The 20,311-nt window shown below is 33.3% G+C and overlaps 1 protein-coding gene across 3 annotated transcripts; it reads left to right on the forward strand.

The window, feature by feature from the left end:
• Positions 1-2,184: 2,184 nt before the first annotated feature.
• Positions 2,185-7,918, forward strand: LOC101892336 (calcyphosin-like protein). 3 transcript variants are annotated; one of them, XM_059126795.1, is made up of 4 exons: positions 2,185-2,315; positions 6,925-7,076; positions 7,131-7,308; positions 7,434-7,918. In XM_059126795.1, exons 2-4 carry the CDS (start codon positions 6,925-6,927, stop codon positions 7,746-7,748), a joined length of 645 nt encoding a protein of 214 aa, XP_058982778.1. In that variant the 5' UTR covers positions 2,185-2,315; the 3' UTR covers positions 7,749-7,918. The 3 variants fall into 3 exon arrangements, with proteins under 3 accessions (XP_058982778.1, XP_058982777.1, XP_019892741.2); XM_059126794.1 differs by lacking the exon at positions 2,185-2,315 and adding an exon at positions 6,705-6,762; XM_020037182.2 differs by lacking the exon at positions 2,185-2,315 and adding an exon at positions 6,757-6,862.
• Positions 7,919-20,311: the final 12,393 nt, after the last annotated feature.

Consider the following 20,311-nt stretch of genomic DNA (forward strand, 5'->3'; position numbering starts at 1 on the left):
CGTTGCTGTTTGCTTCCGTCCTCTTCCTTGACGTCGGGCTACGCTACCAGACACAAAAGATTTATTCACATTTAAATGCTAGAGTGCTCTAACGATAGCCACTTGCCAAATATAAAAAATTACACTATCACGCTTGAATTCTATCACGAATAACTTTTTTTCTGGAAAATTCTCACCAAAATGCGTTTGTACGCTTGTAAACAAAATAATGAGCTGTCACTGGAATAATTTTAACAGTTGTAGGACGAGTGGCTTAGAAATGACAGAAGTCTGAATTTGTTGCAGTTTTTACTTTTCACTCTGTATATGAGTGCTATAGTTATAATAGGATTGGTTTGGTTCAAATATGGCAGACTTTAATCTTAACGGAATTTCATCGTATGATCCAAGGCACAACCTAATTAGACAAAAATAGCACGGTTGGTGTATTATTTACGAAAAATGTTGAAGGGAATATATATGGGAGCTATATGTAAATCTGAACCGATTTCGACCAAATTTGTCAAAAGTATTTCTTAACTGTATCTAATACCTCGTACAGAATATCGCTGGAGCTATATCTATATTCTTGTTAATGTTCTTGTTGTTCTCATTCTAACTAGGACCTAAAAACGAAATTTAGAAGTTCTCCCTATTCCCTGTAATTTTTTCCCTCAAAAACATGCCTTTGGCCCCATAGTGCAATGTACCAATCATGTATGTATTACCTTTATTTGTGATTTTAAATCGATAACTTTTGACTCCTCAAGAACTCAGTATAGTGAAAACTGGTTTCTCAATTTTTTATACGAAATCCAGTTTTTTTAATGGCTAATACGTTTCTTACGAATCTATTGGAATTTTAAAAATTGTTTACGAAAAGAAAATTTATTGTTATAAAAAATATTTGTTCAGGGTCTCTCATATATGAGTTTCTCTACCAGCCCCAAATGTGGTACTATCCATTTATTCCGCAGTGTTTTTTCGGTACCTATAATTAAATGAGGTTATCTTTTCATTTAGCGAATTGAAAAAAAAAAAAAACTGCAGCAGCCACAGAGCAACACAGAGAATTGGTAGACTAAAATTAAAATTGCAGATACACCAAACGTTACCTTACCCGTACTTAGAAAAACACAATGTTGTTGTTCATACGATTTTTAATTATTACGAGATTTAGGGGGAAAAATACAATATGTTCTTCTTTGCTCCGTTCGGTTCTGCCATTACTGTGTGCCAGTCACTATTTGTGGAAAAATGACAAAAACAGACAGAAACACACACGCACACACAAGAAACTCGAATTGATATCAATCACGTTTTGCCATTTATGGTTGACAATATCGTGTTCGTTGCCCAACTTAATTAAAAGTTTGAAAACATTTACGATTACCGAAGATAAAAACAAAAGAACATAAATGTTGTCTACTTTTTTCTCAGTTTTTGATTTTACGCTCGATTAAGCATTGTGAAGCCCGGTCGCATTTACCAGTAATAAAGTGAACATTTTTAATGAATCTCATGTAGTTGTTGCACACGTCATAAAATATAAGTAAGTAAGTCGTAAAGGTTAACACTTTAAGAGCCAAGTTAAACTATAAGACAGCATTCAATGGGGAAAATGTTTAATTTGTTGGGTTAACATAATTTTTAATGAAATCCCAATATTTTATGAGTTATGAATTGAGACATGATATGATTTTTGTGAGGTGCAACCACTTTTGGGCAAACAAAGTAAATTTCGACCTTGACGCAATGGCAATGTGAGAAAAAGTGGGGTTTCAACTATTGTTAACAAGGGAAACTACATTGATGCTCAGGAATATTATTTGGAAAATTTGTTTAAATCTCAATATGTTCCAAATTAGGGCCATCGTTATATATGTGAATTTACTGCACCCAACAAAAACATCTCACATAACATCGAGTTATATTTATTTGAGTACCACGCCCATTAAAGTATTCCAAGTATTATGCAGATGTCTCAGAAACAACATCCGCTTCCATAAAAGTATCTTTAACGTAGTTACATGCTTTATTTGCCAGAAGGGAAATATTGACATACAAGCTCTTGCCGCTCGTTGCCAGCGGATATTTGTCGATGTTATGGCATTAATTTTAATTGTTATTGGTTCTTTACGAACCATATTATTATATTCGTTTGTTCGGCAACTAGATCTTCTTCTAAGGCTTTTGTGTTCAATATGTGTAAGAGCATTTGATTTTGAAGAACAGTATCGATATCATATTTGACAGTGTTGCACGCAAATCTTCTTTTCGGATTCTTAATAAAATTAACATTTTGTGATAAAACATTTTTTTAAAATTTATAAGAAGTAAGTTATCCTTGTTATCTCCGAAATTTAGGATATAGAACTACCCAATGTGGATATATGAAATTGTGACACAATACTATCTATGCTCTTTTGCTTTGCTTTATAACGAGCGCAGCAAAGCTAATTTGACTCTACTGGAATATCAACGTAAATGTGGGTCGCAAGAAAATATTATGTAGACCCCGAAATTTTGGATGGATTACAAACTTTTGTTGTCAGAAGATGAAGAGTAGTAAGGAAGTAAATAGTAAATTGTGCATCTATAGGGTGAGATAAAAAAAAAACTACAACAAAGTCAAGCGCCATAATTTTTACTTTTTTTTAAATTTTATTGAATGAAAGCAACAAATGTCGGAAAAAGCATCTAATTTTAGAATAACTTTTTATTTGTTCGAATTGGCCACCTTTGACACGAATTGTGGCCTTCTAGCGGCCAATGAAACCGTCACACGCTATCCGAATGTTGCTCTGCAGTATTTTGGCCCATTCCCGAAGAAGCGTTTGCTTGAGGTGATCGATATTTTGTTATTTTGTAGTACCAACCTTGCTTTCCAAAATACTCCAGACACAATAGTCTAACGGATTGGTATCCGGAGTTTTTGGTGGCCATTGTGCGCTGGAAATGAAGCAAGAAATCTCATTTTGAAAACATTCTTGGGTGGCGCGTGTTGAGTGCGATTGTGCTGAATCCTGTTGGAATGTCCAAGGTCTGCGGCCAAAATGTTTGCGTTCCCAAGGCTTTAATACACCCTACAGAATATTTTCGTGATAATTTTCGGCATTTATTCTTATGCCACGGTCGATTAATACGAGCAAAGAGCGACCATCGGCTGTTATGGCGGCCTACACCATCACGATGGCCGACGCTTGGGTTCTGGTGGCCAATTGAAGGTGCACATTTTCAACCGACCTCTTTGGCAAGTAAACACGATAATTTTGTTTGTTTATAAACTGCTGGACAATGAATGTTTTCTCATCGTAGAAGACCAAATTCGGTAGTTCACCACTTTCGGCCAAGCGAAGCAACTCTTTAGCGCTTTTGACTCTATCTTCTTTCGGTTGCGGTGTAAGTTCTGGCACTTTTTGGAATTTCAATGGCTTTACCCCGAGCTCATTTTTCAATATTTGTCGAATTGAATATTGCGATATGTTCAGCTCACAAGCCATTTCTTCGATCAAGTTGCTTCTTTACGATGCGAGCGATGGTACGAGACACAAAAGATTTATTCACATTCAAATACTGGAGTGCTCTAACGATAGATACTTGTGATTTTCCAGCCAAGTATAAAGAAATCACACTATCACGCTTGAATTAAACCAAGAATAATTGTTTTCTGGAAAATTCTCACCGAAATGCATTTTTACGCTTGTATGCAATATAATGAGCTGTCACCGGAATTATTTTAACAGCTGTCGGACGAGTGGTTTAGATATGATAGCAGTCTGAAGTTGGTTGCAGTTTTTTCATCTCACCATGTAAACATTTTTAATTGAACACTGTTAAAAATATAAACGATTTAGAAGTGTTTTTCTGTACTTTCATTCTCTTATGGATTTTCCCAGTAACTATTGCAAAGTTTAATGGGCACAAAAACACGGCGCAGACCTCTAAGTACAATATATATTGAATACTAGCTGACCCGGTCCGCGTTGCCGGTCCGTAGTTTTTGTCTATTATGCATATTTGTCAAAGCAAAATAACTCACAGATATGACTGTTATAAGTGTTCAAGTACTGGTCGATTAATTTTTAATATTAAGTCATATGAGCAGTAATTTGGAATTTACTGTATTTTGTACACCTCATAATTGAAGGCTGAATGATTTAAGAATAGCCAAAGTTATTTACTTTTTTAATCCCATCAGCACCTCAGATTGTGCATTAGAGTCCTCACAAGTCATAAGAAAATTCTAAAATTCTAAAATTTGTAGATATGTTGAAATTTTTGTGTAAGATTTTCACCCCGCCAAATACACATTTTTAGCCAAATCCTTCGATATATGGTAAAATCAGGAAGTACCTCTATATGGCCACTACTGCGAAACATCGACCTACATTGAAAACTTTCTTCACCCCTTATAATCCAAGATGACAAATAGAGGCCAAATCAAAAATATAGTCGAAAACATAGCATGTCACACTGAAAAAAAAAAAAAATTTCTCGTGACTTAAATAAGTAAAAATAGTTTTATCCACCTCATAATTGATGGCAGACTGATTTCAGAATAGTCAAATATAAATACTATTTTACACCCATTACCGGAAGATGGGAACTAATTTTATTTGTCATTTAAATTGTAAATTGGAGACCCCATAAAGTCCATATTTTTCATCATAGTATAATTCAATGACGATTCAACAAATATTCGGTCCGGTGCCACTTTCTTATATTTGTAATTTGTTCATGTTTTCACAATTTATTTCATATAGATGTACATCCCAAATCTACGTTCCCAACCAATATTCTCTTGGGGGTTACAAATTCAATAGAATACAAAATTTTCTTTTCCGACCACGCATTAGATGTGAAAGTGGACTTGGGGATACTCCAATGTGGGGACTTTACTTAAATGAATTCCTATGTGGCAATTATCTGTATGATGGTTCCCTACCCCAGGGTACCATAAATAAACTTTTTTTAGCAAAATCAATTGATGAATGTGGTCATGGCCAATATGGGCCCTACCCCCTTAGAAACAAAGATGCCGAATAAGGACCAAAAATAGAAAAAAGTGGCGAAGACCCCAAATATAGCTTAAATCATACGATGGTTATATATGATCGATATCATGACCTGCAAAAGCGATTTAAGGCATCTTGAATATTCGGGAAGAATTTCTGGAAGGATAGAAATCCTTTTCTTACTAAAAGTCCCATTCCCTCTACTATTTTGCACCCTTTATATTTGGTATTTTACTGATTGTACTCCCACAAAAATGTTAGCTCTCATTGGACGGATTATTGTCACATAAAAGAAGTAGGTCTACGCTTTGAAATGAGCCCCATTAAGTTTTTTCGGTTATTTTTGTTTGTTTAAATGTGTTCGCATTTTCCACGATGTCGGTCCTGGAGTTGAAAGGTAAATGTCAGTTAACATCGTATTTCGCACTTATTTCATTTTTTTTGGTGAATAATTGTATATAGTGAAAAATTATTCTTTATTTTGTTCACAAAAAAATCCACTGAATTCAATATGATAATACAAATTGAAAAAAATGACAAAAGAAGAAAAATAAATTGAAAAAATCTTCCACTTGTTCGCTGATTTTTTACAGCAACTGTTTAAAGATCTTTACAAAGTTTGTCAATAGAATGTACTTTTATTTTAAAATTCAATTACATTGAAATTTTTTTTCGATATTTTCCCGATTTGAGAATTTTTCAATGAGATCTCTTTTTTCGTGTTTCTTTTTAACGATTTTGAAAAAGTAATTATCTTTTAACTTTGGTGTGATCGCGTTAAATTATTTCGATATCATCTATTCCGTTTCGCCACCACATAATTCGGTACTACACTTCCATGTAACCCGCCATCAATTTCAGTTCTCAAGAAATCGAGTCAATTAAATAAATTGGTATTAATATTCGAATTCAAAAATAAAATATAAAAAACACTACAAATGTACATTAGAAAAAAAGTAAGTCAAAATGGAAAAAAAATCATGCAAAATAAAACATTACTATTGTACATTTCAAAATGGAAATCACATTATCACATTTTTACGCGTTTTGTTTGGATATTATCCTTTTCGGATAGGAGACAATTCAGAATTTGAATGAATCATTAAAATCAGTTTAGCGGTTCTTAAGTTATAAGTGTAGTAACTAACACAACTTTCTTTTATATGTATAGATAGATTTATAGATAGATTAAAAAGTAGGCGTGGTCAGTTCCTCAGCCCCCAAACAAATACTTAGAGTTGGAGGGAAGGTCAACAGTATCTCGTGTAAAAATTTTTAAACCAATATCTTCATTATTTGGGAAATATAATGATTTTAGATAAATCGAAATAGTGGGCGTAGAAGGAGGTGTGGTCAATATTTTTTTCTTTAAAAACCTAACTCGGAGTATGACGAATGTTTGTACAAAAAATTATGCAAATCGGTCCAGCCGTTTTCAACTGATTCCATTACCAACGAACAACAATTGATTTTTATATATATATAGAAGAAGAAGATTATTCGTGGCCACTTGTTTCGAGCGATACTCCTTCATGAAATAATGAGTTGGTAGTCCGATTTGTAATGATTATTATCTTGGGGAGTGCTGTCGTTTTATCCATCAATATATACAATCGTGTTTCCAACAAGTAGACTGATATAGCTTAATCGACGTAAAATTTTAATTTTGTCAAATATATTTTCAAGCTAATATTTCGCCAGATTTTACTCAGGTTTTGTTAAAAATAATTTCGATACAAATATGTTTTTGGAACACTTTACATGGGTATAACATTTTTGACATTTTAAATCGAATTAATTTTGTGAAAATACCTAATAGAAAATCTAATTTTTATCGCCAAATTTTTCGTATCAATTTATTAAATGTAAATAAGTTTATTCTTACTAATCTTCTTGGTTGTTTTATATATTTTTCTTGTAATTTTAGATGAGTTTTCGCGACGATTTCTATTCAAAGGAAGCAACGCTTATAAATCGGGCAAGACGAGAATTGGCCAATGGACTGGAAAAACAACCGATCGACAAACTGAGATTGAAGTGCTTCACTCGCGGATCCGCTGGTATCCTTAGTTTGTGCAGGTAATTTGTTGTAATCCGAGCAGTTCCATTTCATCTTTATTTTTTCGAAACTAGGTCTCTTCTAAACATGGAAAATGGTGAAAGTAAATCAGTCAATTTTGATGATTTTAAAGCGGCAATAAAACAAAGTGGAATAGATTGTACCGATGACGAAGTAAAGGATATCTTCGCTTGTTTTGATGGTGATAATTGTGGTCATATCAACACTAAGGAGTTTGTATCAAAATTAAGGGTAAGGACCTGAAGACGATTTGTTAATGTTTGTCAGGAACACATGTCAAGATCATGAACTTTGTTTGTTATTTTGAACTATATAATCTAAGAATTACCTAACTTAGCTTTATTCTTTTTAAATAGCCTCCTATGATCCGTTCTCGTTTGGATGTAATTGAAAAGGCATTTGCAAAGGCCGATCACTCCGGCAACGGAGTCATAACTGTAAACGATTTGAAAAATCTCTACAATGTTAAGGACCATCCCAAGTATCTGAGTGGGGAAGTGACGGAAAAACAAATACTTTCTGAATTTCTTAGTAATTTTGATGGCAACACTGGCAACTTGAATGCAAAAATTCCCAAGGAAGATTTCCTTAGTTACTATGCAGGTGTCAGTGCTTCCATTGATAACGATGCTTACTTTGACTTGGTCATGCGTCGAGCCTATAAACTTTAATTTTTTTACAATGTTAAAAATTGTTCGTTTCATTTTTTGAATTATATAAAAATTATGGCACAGCAAATTTTTAAAAATGCTATTACACTTAAGATAGACTCAATTTGTTTGCAATAAGTCAGAAAAATATTAATAAAACAAAATAAAAATAATAATAAATTCTTGATCAATCAGCAAATATTTTATGTCGATTTGGCTAAATCCGTCTGTGGAAAACACTGCAGTTTCCGAGCGAAATAAAGTAGAAATAGAAAACTTTCTTGAAAAATAAAAAAATATGGGTTGAAAATTTTTGATATTTTAAAATTCGACAAGTAAAACGCATGTATTTACATACAACACAGCTTGAGAATAATATTTTTAAAATAATTTGTCAAAGGAATTTTTCAACAATGCTTGAGAAATACTTATCTTGCACAAACTTTTCTCAAATCTGCCCTTTTTTGACAAATTTGTTTTGATTTTTTAAGAAAATTGTCTCGTAAAAATTAATTTCTTTGGTAAAAAGCAAAATCACGCGAATTAAGGACCTATTTACGGACCGAATTCTTAAGGTAATGATGAATAATAAATCAGGGAATCTGTGGTGTTATGTTTTCAATATCATTTCAGATAAAAGACATTCAAAAAGTTGAAGGAATTCAATAGAAGTGTAGTCTTAGTGGAAAAGATGCAGGAGCTCAAATAAAGGAGAAGAAAGCTTCAGGGTATCAAAGTTACAAGAGGCAGTGGCAGAGGCAGCTGGGATGTCCATCGATGAAAATAATGTGTAAAATTATTAAAAAATAAATATTTTATTATATCACAAAAATAAGCTTTATATAATATTTGTTTCGTCAGCTTATTCTACAATTGCAAGCATAAGCTTATAAATAAGGGTTCCATTTCGATTATTCTATACTTGTTACACAAACATTTTTCAATGTTTTCTCAACATTTTCCCAAGCTTAAGTCTATTATGCATATTTGTCAAAGCATAATTATTCAAAGATATGACTATTATAAGTGTTCATGTACTGGTCGATTAATTTTTAGTTTTTAGTCAAATGAGCAGTAATTTGGAATTTACTGTATTTTGTACACCTCATAATTGAGGGCTGAATGATTTAAGAATAGCCAAAGTTAATTACTTTTTTAAACCCATTAACACCTCAGAGTTCTCATAAGTCCGCCAAAAGGTGGACTTGTGGGGGTACTATTACATGGAGAAAATTCTAAAATTTGTAGATATGTTGAAATTTTTGTGTACGATTTTCACCCCCCCAAATACACATTTTTAGCCAAATCCTTTGAAATAAGGTAAAATCAGGAAGTACCTTCATATGGGCACTACTGCGAAACATCGACCTACATTGAAAACTTTCTTCACCCCTTATAATCCAAGATGACAAATAGAGGCCAAATCGAAAATATAGCAGAACAACATAGCATGTCAAACTGAAAAAAATTCACGTGATTTAAATAAGTAAAAATAATTTTATCCATCTCATAATTGAGGGCAGACTGATTTCAGGATAATTACTATTTTACTCCAATTACCGTAAGATGGGAACTAATTTTATTTGTCATTTAAATTGTAAATTGGAGACGCCATAAAGTCCATATTTTTCATCATAGTATAATTCAATGACGATTCAACAAATATTCGGTCCCGTGCTACTTTCTTATATTTATAATTTGTTCTTGTTTTTCACAATTTATTTGATTTGGGGTGTACATCTATATCTACGTTTCCAACCAATATTCTCTTGGGGGTTACAAATTCAATAGAATACAAAATTTTCTTTTCTGACCACACATTAGATGTGAAAGTGGACTTGGGATACTCCAATGTGGGGACTTTACATGAATAAATTTCTATGTGGCAATTATCTGTACGATGGTTCCTTAAGCCAGGGTAGCATAAATACAATTTTTTAGTGGTCAAGACCAATATGGGCCCTACTCCGAGAATTTTCTACTCCTTTAGAAACAAAGATGCCAAATAAGGGCCAAAAATAGAAGAAAATGACGAAGACTCCAAAAATAGCTTAAATCATACAATGGTTATTTATGATCGATATCATATATCATATTGCAGGTCATGAAAAAGCGATTTAAGGTATCTTAAATGTTCGGGAAGAATTTTTGGAAGGATAGAAATCCTTTTCTTACTAAAAGTCCCATTCGCTCTACTATTTTGCACCCTTTATATTTGGTACTTTACTGATTGTAGTCCCAAAAATTTTTGCATTTTGAGCTCTCATTGGACGGATTATTGTCACATGAAAGAAGTAGGTCCACGCTTTGAAATGAGCCCGATTAGTCTTTTTCGGTCATTTTTGTTTGTTTAAATGTCTGCGCATCTTCCAGCTGAAGCACGATGTAGGCCCTGGAGTTAAAAGGTAGATGTTAGTTACAATCGTATTTCGCACTTATTTCATTTTTTGGTGAAAAATTGTATATAGTGAAAAATTATTCTTTATTTCGTTCACAAAAAATCCACTGAATTCAATATGATAATACAAATTGAAAAAAAAAAAAAATGACAAAAGAATAATAACAAATTGAAAAAATCTTCAACTTGTTCGCTGATTTTTTACAGCAACTGTTTAAAGATCCTTACAAAGTTTGTCAATAGAATGTACTTTTATTTTAAAATTCAATTCCATTGGACATTTTTTTCGATATTTTCCCGTTTTGAGAATTTTTGTAATGAGATCTCTTTTTTCGTAATTTTTTTTAGCGATTTTGAAAAGGTTATTATCTTCTAACTTTGGTGTGACCGCGTTAAATTATTTCGATATCATCTATTCCGTTTCGCCACCACATAATTCGGTACTACACTTCCATGTAACCCGTCATCAATTTCAGATCTCAAGAAATCAAGTCAATTAAATAAATTGATATTAATATTCGAATTCAAAAATAAAATATAAAAAACACTACAAATGTACATTAGAAAAAAGTAAGTCAAAATGGAAAAAAATCATACAAAATAAAACATTACTATTGTACATTTCAAAAGTCAAAATGAAAATGTTAATATATCACATTTTTACGCGATTTTTTTGGATATTATCCTTTTCGGATAGGAGACAATTCCGAATTTTTATGAATCATTAAAATCAGTTCAGCGGTTCTTAAGTTATAAGCGTAGTAACTAACACAACTTTCATTTATATATATAGATTGTAATATTATTCTCAAGCCATATTGGTATGTTAGGCTAAATACAACGAGCGTACGAAATTTTAAAAGTTGAACAATTTCAACATTGACTATTGAACAATTTCTTCCTTGTTATGGTGGAAAGAGATGTGAATAAAACAAAACAAGTAAAAAAAAATGTAAGCAAAAGCAATTTCGAAGTAATGTGCAAGTGTCCAAATAAAAAGTCCTTTGAAAAATACAGATAATACAGTTACCGTTATATTGGGCCCTATACGAAGACATGGGCCTGCATAGACAATTTTTGTCATAGGCCACTACAATATTCGAATACGAAACTAGAAACAATTCCGGTGAATAATGTCGCAAAAACATCAAAATTCAGAATATTGGGAGATACCGTTATGTGAATTCTAAAAAATGATAAATTTTTACAATTTTATTAGATGGTAAATTTTAAGATATGGACTTAGCGTATTTGGGTAATACGGACGTACAAAACTTTTTACCCTAGAAATGTTGAATAACAAGCAAAAAATTGGAAGATGTGTTACAAAGTAATTTATACAACCTACTTTCTGTATTACAATTAGGATGAAAATAACGATTTATACTTAGAACACTAACAACACCAAATAACTCTATTTCGACATCACCAAATAATGGAATAACAACCGAAGGTTGTGAGTACGAGGATCGATGAATTGTTCGGGTAGATGCAAGACTTGAAACAACACATAGAGTTCAATACCAGCAGCGGACATATAAAGTTTGTCATTCTGTTTGTAACACCTCGAAATACACATTTTAGACCCCACAAAGTATAAATATTCTTGATCAGCATAAAATTCTATGTCGATTTAGCGATGTCCGTCCGTCTGTGAAAATCACTTTAGCTTCCGAACGAAATTATATCTGCAGGACTTTTGGTATTGAAAATGGGCCATGTAGGTCCACGTTTTGGTATAGCCCCCCATATAACGGTACCTCCCGATATTCGGTATTTTGATGATTTTAGCAACTTTATTCACCGGAATTGTTTCAAATTTGGTATTTGAAGTTCGTAAAGGATACTACAACCTAACACAAAAAAGTATCTGCGCAGATCCATGGCACGATATTCAGTATTTTGGTGAAATCGTTTCAAATTTAACATTAGAGTTCGTAATAGATACTACAGCCTAAGACAGAAAATTGTCTGTGCAGGTTCACGTCTTCGTATAACCCCCATATAACGGTACATCCCAATATTTGGTATTTTGATGATTTTAGCGACTTTATTCAACAGAATTGTTTCAATTTTGGTATTTGAGGTTCGTCCACGTCGTCGTATAGACCCTAATATAACGGCTACATTCGGTGTTTTTAAGATTTTAACAGATTGGTTAACGGATTTTATTTATTTATTTTTTTTTTGTTTTTTTTTTTTTTTGAAAATTGCCGAATTCGTTCCAAATGGTCGAGGGTAAAAGATCGGCCCGGCCGATGTTAAAGCTTTTTTACTTGTTTTACTCCTTTTCTTATGATTTGCCGACTTTCAGTGGTTAAATAATAACTACTAATTTCAAGTGATATGCCCTTAATAAAGTAATGTATTAGTAGGTTGGTGAGAAGTTCCAGTTACGAAAAATTAAGTAGGTAGCTCATTTTTTGAGTCAAGAGTTTTTTCCATTGGCGATAAAAACTAAAACGACCTGTATGACTCGTTCTTGCTGGAGATGACTGCTGACGATAGTCGAAAGATCTTCAATATATACTATAGGATTGCCTGAAAGTAACATAGGCTATATATTTTTGAAATTCTACATGGAACTGGGATTTAGCATCAAAATCAGAGGTAACTCCAAAAAATTAGATCTTGCATGCACATATCTAGTGATCGATTACAGATACAGTCTTCAAATTTGGAATGTGTAACGGAATTTGGAACAAAATTTTATTTTATTCGGTTCAGATTTTGATATAGTTCCTACATATATTTTCGACCCTCTCTCTCTATGTATCTGCAATTTCAATGAAATTTGGAATGTGGAATTTAGTTTGCAAATAAATTTGTCAAATTATATTGAAATCGGTTCAGATTTGCTTCCATATATATTTTTGACCAATATCGTGTAGTTGATGCATTAAACACGTTAATTAAAAAAGAATATATTTAAATCGGTACAGATTTGAATATAGTTCCCATGTATTTTCGTCCAATTATAACACCATATGTGTGTTTGATTACATTGAAATTTGGAGTGGAGTACCAAACTTGACCGAAAAATCTTATTTTTAATACCAACCATCCTAGACACAATAAAAACTATTGTGGTAAATGTCAAATCTCTACGTCAAATAATGTGGGCTGTATAAGACGCACAGACAGACGAACGGAAATTGTTAAATCGACTTAAAATTTTATGCTGGTCATGACTACATATATATATATATATATATATATATATATATATATATATATATATATATATATATATATATATATATATATATATATATATATATATATATATATATATATATATATATATATATACTTTACGACGAGGTTTTACAATATACCCTCCTTTCTAAGGTAGAATCTGTATATATAGCTTCAATATATATATATATATATATATATATATATTGGGCCGATTTCGTGTATTTGAATTTTAATGAAATTTTAAATCTGTTACGGAATTTGGCACGTAATTCGGTACAAAAATGTATTTTCCAAACTAAATCGAAATCGGTTGAGGATTGGATACAGCTTCCATACATATTTTCGGCCGATTTCGTGTACTTGATGCACCAAACTCGCTATGTTTTTCAAATTTCTACCTCGAATCCCCCTAATAGCAACAAAGATGTCTTTCAACTTTTAAATAATGCAGTTTCCTGTACGACTTGCATGTACTACGACAATTAATAAATCCCAATTACAAACTCTTCGTGTATGCGGACGAAATTCGGCATGGTGTAGGGTATAAAAAGTATATTCTAATTGCAATAAAATTAAAATGATTGATGTAACTGAGGTAGTTTTCATAAAAATCAGTTGACTACCTATTTTAGAGGAAAGAAATATGAAATATTGATAGACAATAACTTTGTCAATTTCCTAGTTTTTCCTCTTTTTATTTTTTATTTTTTAAAAACCCATGCGTATGTAATTTTATGGATCTATTGTTTTTCCTGAAGATCCAATTCAATGGACTCTACAATATTTGTACGCAAGTTCTCTTTTTGCTGGTTAGTCTATGTGTTTGTTCACATCACATGGATACAACTGCAAACAGAAAACTACTGCAAGCTAAGAAAAGGAAAATAAAAAAAACGCCAAAAGCAAATGTGCAGATACGGATGTGGTAAATGTTGTTTGGGGTTATTTAAACGGTTCTAACAAAAATTTCAGTTATGTGAATTTATAGTAAATTTTGAACAAACAACCCGACCGACATCCACAACTACAACTGCTGAACAACTGGAACATCCAGCGGCAATGGCAACAACATCCTTTACATTATTTGGCAGTTTCTAAACATTCTTTTCACTTCGCAGCAATGGCAGCAGGAACATAAGGCATTGTCGTTGATGTTGTTGTTGCTGGTCTTTGTTTGCTCTATACGCGCACTTTGTTGTTATATTATTTCTGTTTTATGTTTAAGTTTGTTGAAGTTTTCATTTTTTTAGGTTGTTGGCCATCGTTGTCCCCCCACCTCACCCCTCACCATCGATGTGGCTCTTCATCGGGTCCATCTTCTGTAATGCAGATATTGTAACTGATATTTTATACGATTCGTTTCCATGTTTTCGCGAGTGTGTTTTTCTTTATGTATGTACGTGTGTCTGTCTGTATGTGTAGATTTTGTGATGAGTATGGCGAAGGGATTCGTAAGACTCGTTCTTGTATTATGGTTAACTTCCGTTGCATGTTCAATTTTAAAAGCATTTTAAAGAATATCCGTTACTTAGCAAACGTATTTGGAGCATAACTTTTGTACATGCATACAAATAATGGTGCACACACACACACACACACACAGAACTCATATACGCGCACACTGGCGAGCTACGTACGCGCCCGTGGTGTTTTGTGAGTACATGTAGCATGTTGTACATGCAATGCAAACTACAATATTAACCATATGTATAAACAGAAACACACACACACGCACACATACACTCACATATTAGCAAAACATGTAGATACCATTAGTTGGATGGGAAATAAATTCAAATATGAATTATTTTTTGAAAATATTGCTATAAAAATATTTGTGCAAATCTCAATAATGTAAACATGCGGACACACGCACAAATATTTAGTGTAAATATTTTTTACTGACAATTTCCAATAAATTTAACGGATATTATACAGAAGCACTTTCGTAGCCGGAATTATATCTTTGTTTTTTTTTTTTTTTTTTTTCAATAAATTTTGAAAATGTAATTTCTAAAAAAAAAAAAAAATCATAAGTTGCCCTTATTATTAATTTGGATTATGTGATGTTTCCAATAATTAAATCAATACTTTGATTAGATATCCTAAATTTAAGGCTACTCATGAGATTTAGAGAAAGTTCATGGAAAAATAATTAATAAAAAGGAAAAAAGGAGCTAAGTTCGGCCGGCTCGAACATTTAATACCATCCAACTTTTTTGAAGGAACTTGAAAATTTCCAAAAATGTCGTCAAACGAAAACCGTTTTATTGGGTCTATACGAAGACGTGGTCCTGCATAAGTAATTTTTTGTCATAGGCTGCCATACCTATTACGAACTTTAAATATGAAACTTGAAACAATTCAAGTAAAAATTTCTTGAATATCACCAAAGTGGAAAATATACCGGTGAATGGAGGTCCTGTTATATGTGGGCTATATGAAGACGTAGTCCTACGTAGACAGTAAACATTGCGAGTTTCAAATACGAAATTTGAAACGAGTTTCAAATACGAAATTGAAAACAAATAAATAATTTCCCTAAAATCATCAAAATACATCAGGAGGTACCGTAATTTGGGGCCTATACGAAGATATGGACCTCTATAGACAAATCTCATCCCGAGGGTTAAGTATTCAGAAGGAACTTGTGTGAATTCAAACAATTTCATTGTGTGGCTAAAATCATCAAAATGACGAATATCGGCGGATACCGATCTGTGCAAGATTTTAGCTTCCTACAATTCGTTTTGACTCTAGCGTTGTTTCAACAGGCGGACAGACGGATGTCTTAGTATTTTACGTTGATCAAGAATGTATATACTTTTGGGTCTTAAATAATTATTTCGAGTTACAAACGGAATAACGAACTTGATATACCCTCTATACTTTGTATGGTAGAGAGTATAATAATAACACTGTGAAACAGAAGAAATAATTATCGGAAAAACTTAGCAGAATATGAAAGCAGACTTAACAAGTAAACCAGTAAAGAAAGTCCTAAAGTCGGGCGGGGCATATTTTATGATACCCTACACCACTTTGCTAATTTAGTTGAGCTCCACATAACAATTAAAAGTTTTTATTGGAGAATTCAATCATACACCCTATGATTGTAATTTAAATTTCTACGGACTTAATATGCCGAAGCATTTGTATCTTTTAAATTCGGACTTGTATTGCCCATTTGGTGTAAAATTAATTTGATATCAGATAAAGATATATATGGGAGCTATCTGAACCGATCTCGATAAAATTTGGCAAAGATATTTCTGAGCTGTATATGATATATTTCCCTGAATATCGTTGTTACGGAGTGCATATTACAGCTGTGGGTAACAAATGCCACAAATCGGATGAACAATAATTATGGGAGCTATAGCTATATCCGAGCCGATCTTCACCAAATTTGGCATACTACCTTCTAGACTCAATTTGGTCATATGTGCCAAATTTCCATTTGGGCAAATATTAGACGTTTGGTGCACAATAAAAAGTAAATCGGACGAAGTTATATATGGGAGCTATATTCGAATCTGAACTGATCTCGATAAAATTTAGCAAAGGTATTTCGGAGCTGCATTTGATATATTTCCCCAAATTCTGTTGCTAAAGAGTGCATATTACGGCTGCGGAGGACAAAAATAACAAATCGGATGAACAATATATATGGGGGCTATAGCTATATCTGAACCGATTTCGATCAAATTTGGCATACTTTTTTGCAGGCCTAATTTGGTTGCATGTGTAAAATTTCATACTATTCGAGCTGATATTACACGTTTGGTGCACAATAAAAAGGAAACTCAGAAAGTGATTCTATGCAGATCATCAAAAGGAACTAATGGTCTATATCGTTTCCTTTTGCCTGTTGCAAACAAATGCACAAAGACATAATACCCTGACCTTGGGTATAAAAATCGGAAAATTAACACTTAAATGTAAACCGTTATAAGAGGACTATACGAAGACGTAGACCTGTATACGAATTTTTTTGTTATGGGCTGTAGTGCCCATGGTACATTAAAAAGGTAAGGTAGAGCTACCAGCTGATTACAATTTTTTTTTCTAAGTGTGCCCGACTTATGCCAATTTTGTGTAGGTATTTATTGTTTTGAAAAATAAAAACAAAATATTTTCAAAATCAATGAATGGAAGAAGCTTAAATTGCGGGGCGCTCACTAATGATATTAACCAGATTTGCCACGGAATTGAAAGATTGAAAACTTAGGATCATATTTTGGAGAGAATATCCAGGCATTTCATTTATATTTCGAGCTATTTGACTCATTTTAAAAATGAACAAAAAATATCAAATAAATGAATACAACTTATTGAATATAATTTTGAACTATTCTGACAGGAAGCGGGCATAGCCTCAGGGCTGTATTTATGTAGTTTTACGAAGCTGTTCTACCTCCTAATTGTACCATGGTAGTGCCCATTACGAACTTCAAATACCAGATTTGTTACAATTACGGTGAAATCATGAAAATACGGAATATCGGGGGGTACCGTTATATGGGAGTTATAGGAAGACTTGGACTTGTCTGTAGTACCCATTAGGATCTTCCAGTACGAAATTTGAAACGATTTCGGTGAATAATGCTGCTGAAATCATCAAAAAACCGAATATCCGGAGGTACCGCTATATCGGGGCTATAAGAAAACGTTCACCGACATGGCCCGTTTACGAACTTAACCTGCCTTCTAGTAAACTCTGCATGCATGCAAAATTTTAGCCTTCTATCTCAATTCGTTCGAAAGATAGCGTGATTACAACAGACAGGCAGACCAACGGACATCGCAAGATCGTCTTAGATTTTTACGCTAATCCAGAATATATAAACTTTGTAGGGTCTATTATGAATATTTCGAGGAGTAAAAAACGGAATGACAAAATATACCCTCCATAGAATGGTGGAGGGTATAAAATGTACATTGAAAATTACTATTATTCCATTTAAATTTTGGAAACAAGGTTGTCACTAAAAATACCAAAGTGTCGATCACCTCAAGCAAGCGCTTCGCCGGGAATAGGCCAAAATACCGCAGATCAACATTCGGACAGCGTGTGACGGTTCATTGGCCGTTTGAAGGCCATAATTCGTGCCAAAGGTGACCAATTCGAACAAATAAAAATTTATTGTAAAATTTGATGCTATTTCCGACATATTTGTACCCTCCACCATACTATGGAGGTTATATTAACTTTGTCATTGCGTTTGTAACTCCTCGAAATACTCAACTCAGACCAAACAAAGTATATTTATTCTTCATCAGCGTAAAATTCTAAGTCGATTTAGCGAAGTCCGTCTGTCTGTCTGCCCGTCTGTATCTTTTAATCACGCTATCTTTCGAACGAATTCAGATGGAGGGATACAATACATGTAGGTCCACGTCTTCGAATAGCCCCCATATAACGATACCTCCCGATATTCGGTATTTTTATGATTTTAGCGACATTATTCACCGGAATTGTTTCAAATTTGATATTTGAAGTTCGTAATGGATACTACAGCCTATGAATGAAAATTGTCTGTGCAGGTCAACGTCTTCGTATAGCCCCCATATAACGGTACTTCCCGATATTCGGTATTTTGATGATTTTAACGACATTATTAACCGGAATCGTTTCAAATTTTGGCATTTGAAGTTCGAAGGCAATACTACAGCCTAAGACAAAAATTGTCTGTGCAGGTATACGTCTTCATATGGCCCCCATATAACGGTACATCCCGATATTCGGTTGATGATTTGAGCGACATTATTCACCGGAATTGTTTCAAATTTGATATTTGAAGTTCGTAATGGATACTACAGCCTATGAATGAAAATTGTCTGTGCAGGTCAACGTCTTCGTATAGCCCCCATATAACGGTACTTCCCGATATTCGGTATTTTTATGATTTTAGCGACATTATTCACCGGAATTGTTTCAAATTTGATATTTGAAGTTCGTAATGGATACTACAGCCTATGAATGAAAATTGTCTGTGCAGGTCAACGTCTTCGTATAGCCCCCATATAACGGTACTTCCCGATATTCGGTATTTTGATGATTTTAACGACATTATTAACCGGAATCGTTTCAAATTTCGTATTTGAAGTTCGTAATGGATAATATAATCTATGACTGAAAATTTTCTATGCAATTTCACGACTTTGTATACCCTACATATAACGGCACCCCCTTTATTCGATATTTTCATGATATAAGGGACATTATTCTGCGGAATTGTTTCAAATTTGGTGTTTGAAGTTTCAAAGGGATAGTACAGCCTAAGAAAGAAAATTTACCTTGCAGGTTCACGTCTTCGTATAGCCCCTATATAACGGTACCCCCCAATATTCGGTATTCAGATGATTTTAGCGACATTTAAAACCGGAATTATTTTCAAATTAAGTATTTACAATTCGTAATGGGATCTACAGTCTGTGACAGAAAATTGTCTTTGCAGGTCCAGGACTTCGTATATTCCCTATATATCAGTACCTCCCCATATTCGGTATTTTGACGACTTAAGGTACAATACCCACCGAAATCGTTTGAGATGTCGTCTTTGAACTTAGTAATTGATGCTACAGCCTATGACAGAAAATTGGCTATGCTGGTCCAAGTCTTCGCACAGCTCCGGTATAACGGTACCTCCCTATATACGATATTTTGATGATTTTAGCTATTTTTTGAAAATTTCCAAATTCGTTCCAAATGGTGGAGGGTACTCAAAGTTCGGCCCGGCCGAACTTACTGCTTTTTAACTAGTTTGCTTTCATTCAATAAAGTTAAAAAAATGTAAAAATTATGGCGTTTGACTTTGTTGCAGTTTTTTTTTCACTACGAAAAACGCAAATTCTCCTAAGTAGAAACAAATTGACAAGGAGATCCAAATGGAATATCTCCTATATAGAATACTGCAGGTATGCGAAGATGACGAAGAGACGGAAATGATTGAACACCTATAATGGCACTTTTATTTTTCAA

The sequence above is a fragment of the Musca domestica genome, unplaced genomic scaffold (assembly GCF_030504385.1).
Source record: "Musca domestica strain aabys unplaced genomic scaffold, Musca_domestica.polishedcontigs.V.1.1 4, whole genome shotgun sequence".
NCBI lineage: Eukaryota > Metazoa > Arthropoda > Insecta > Diptera > Muscidae > Musca > Musca domestica.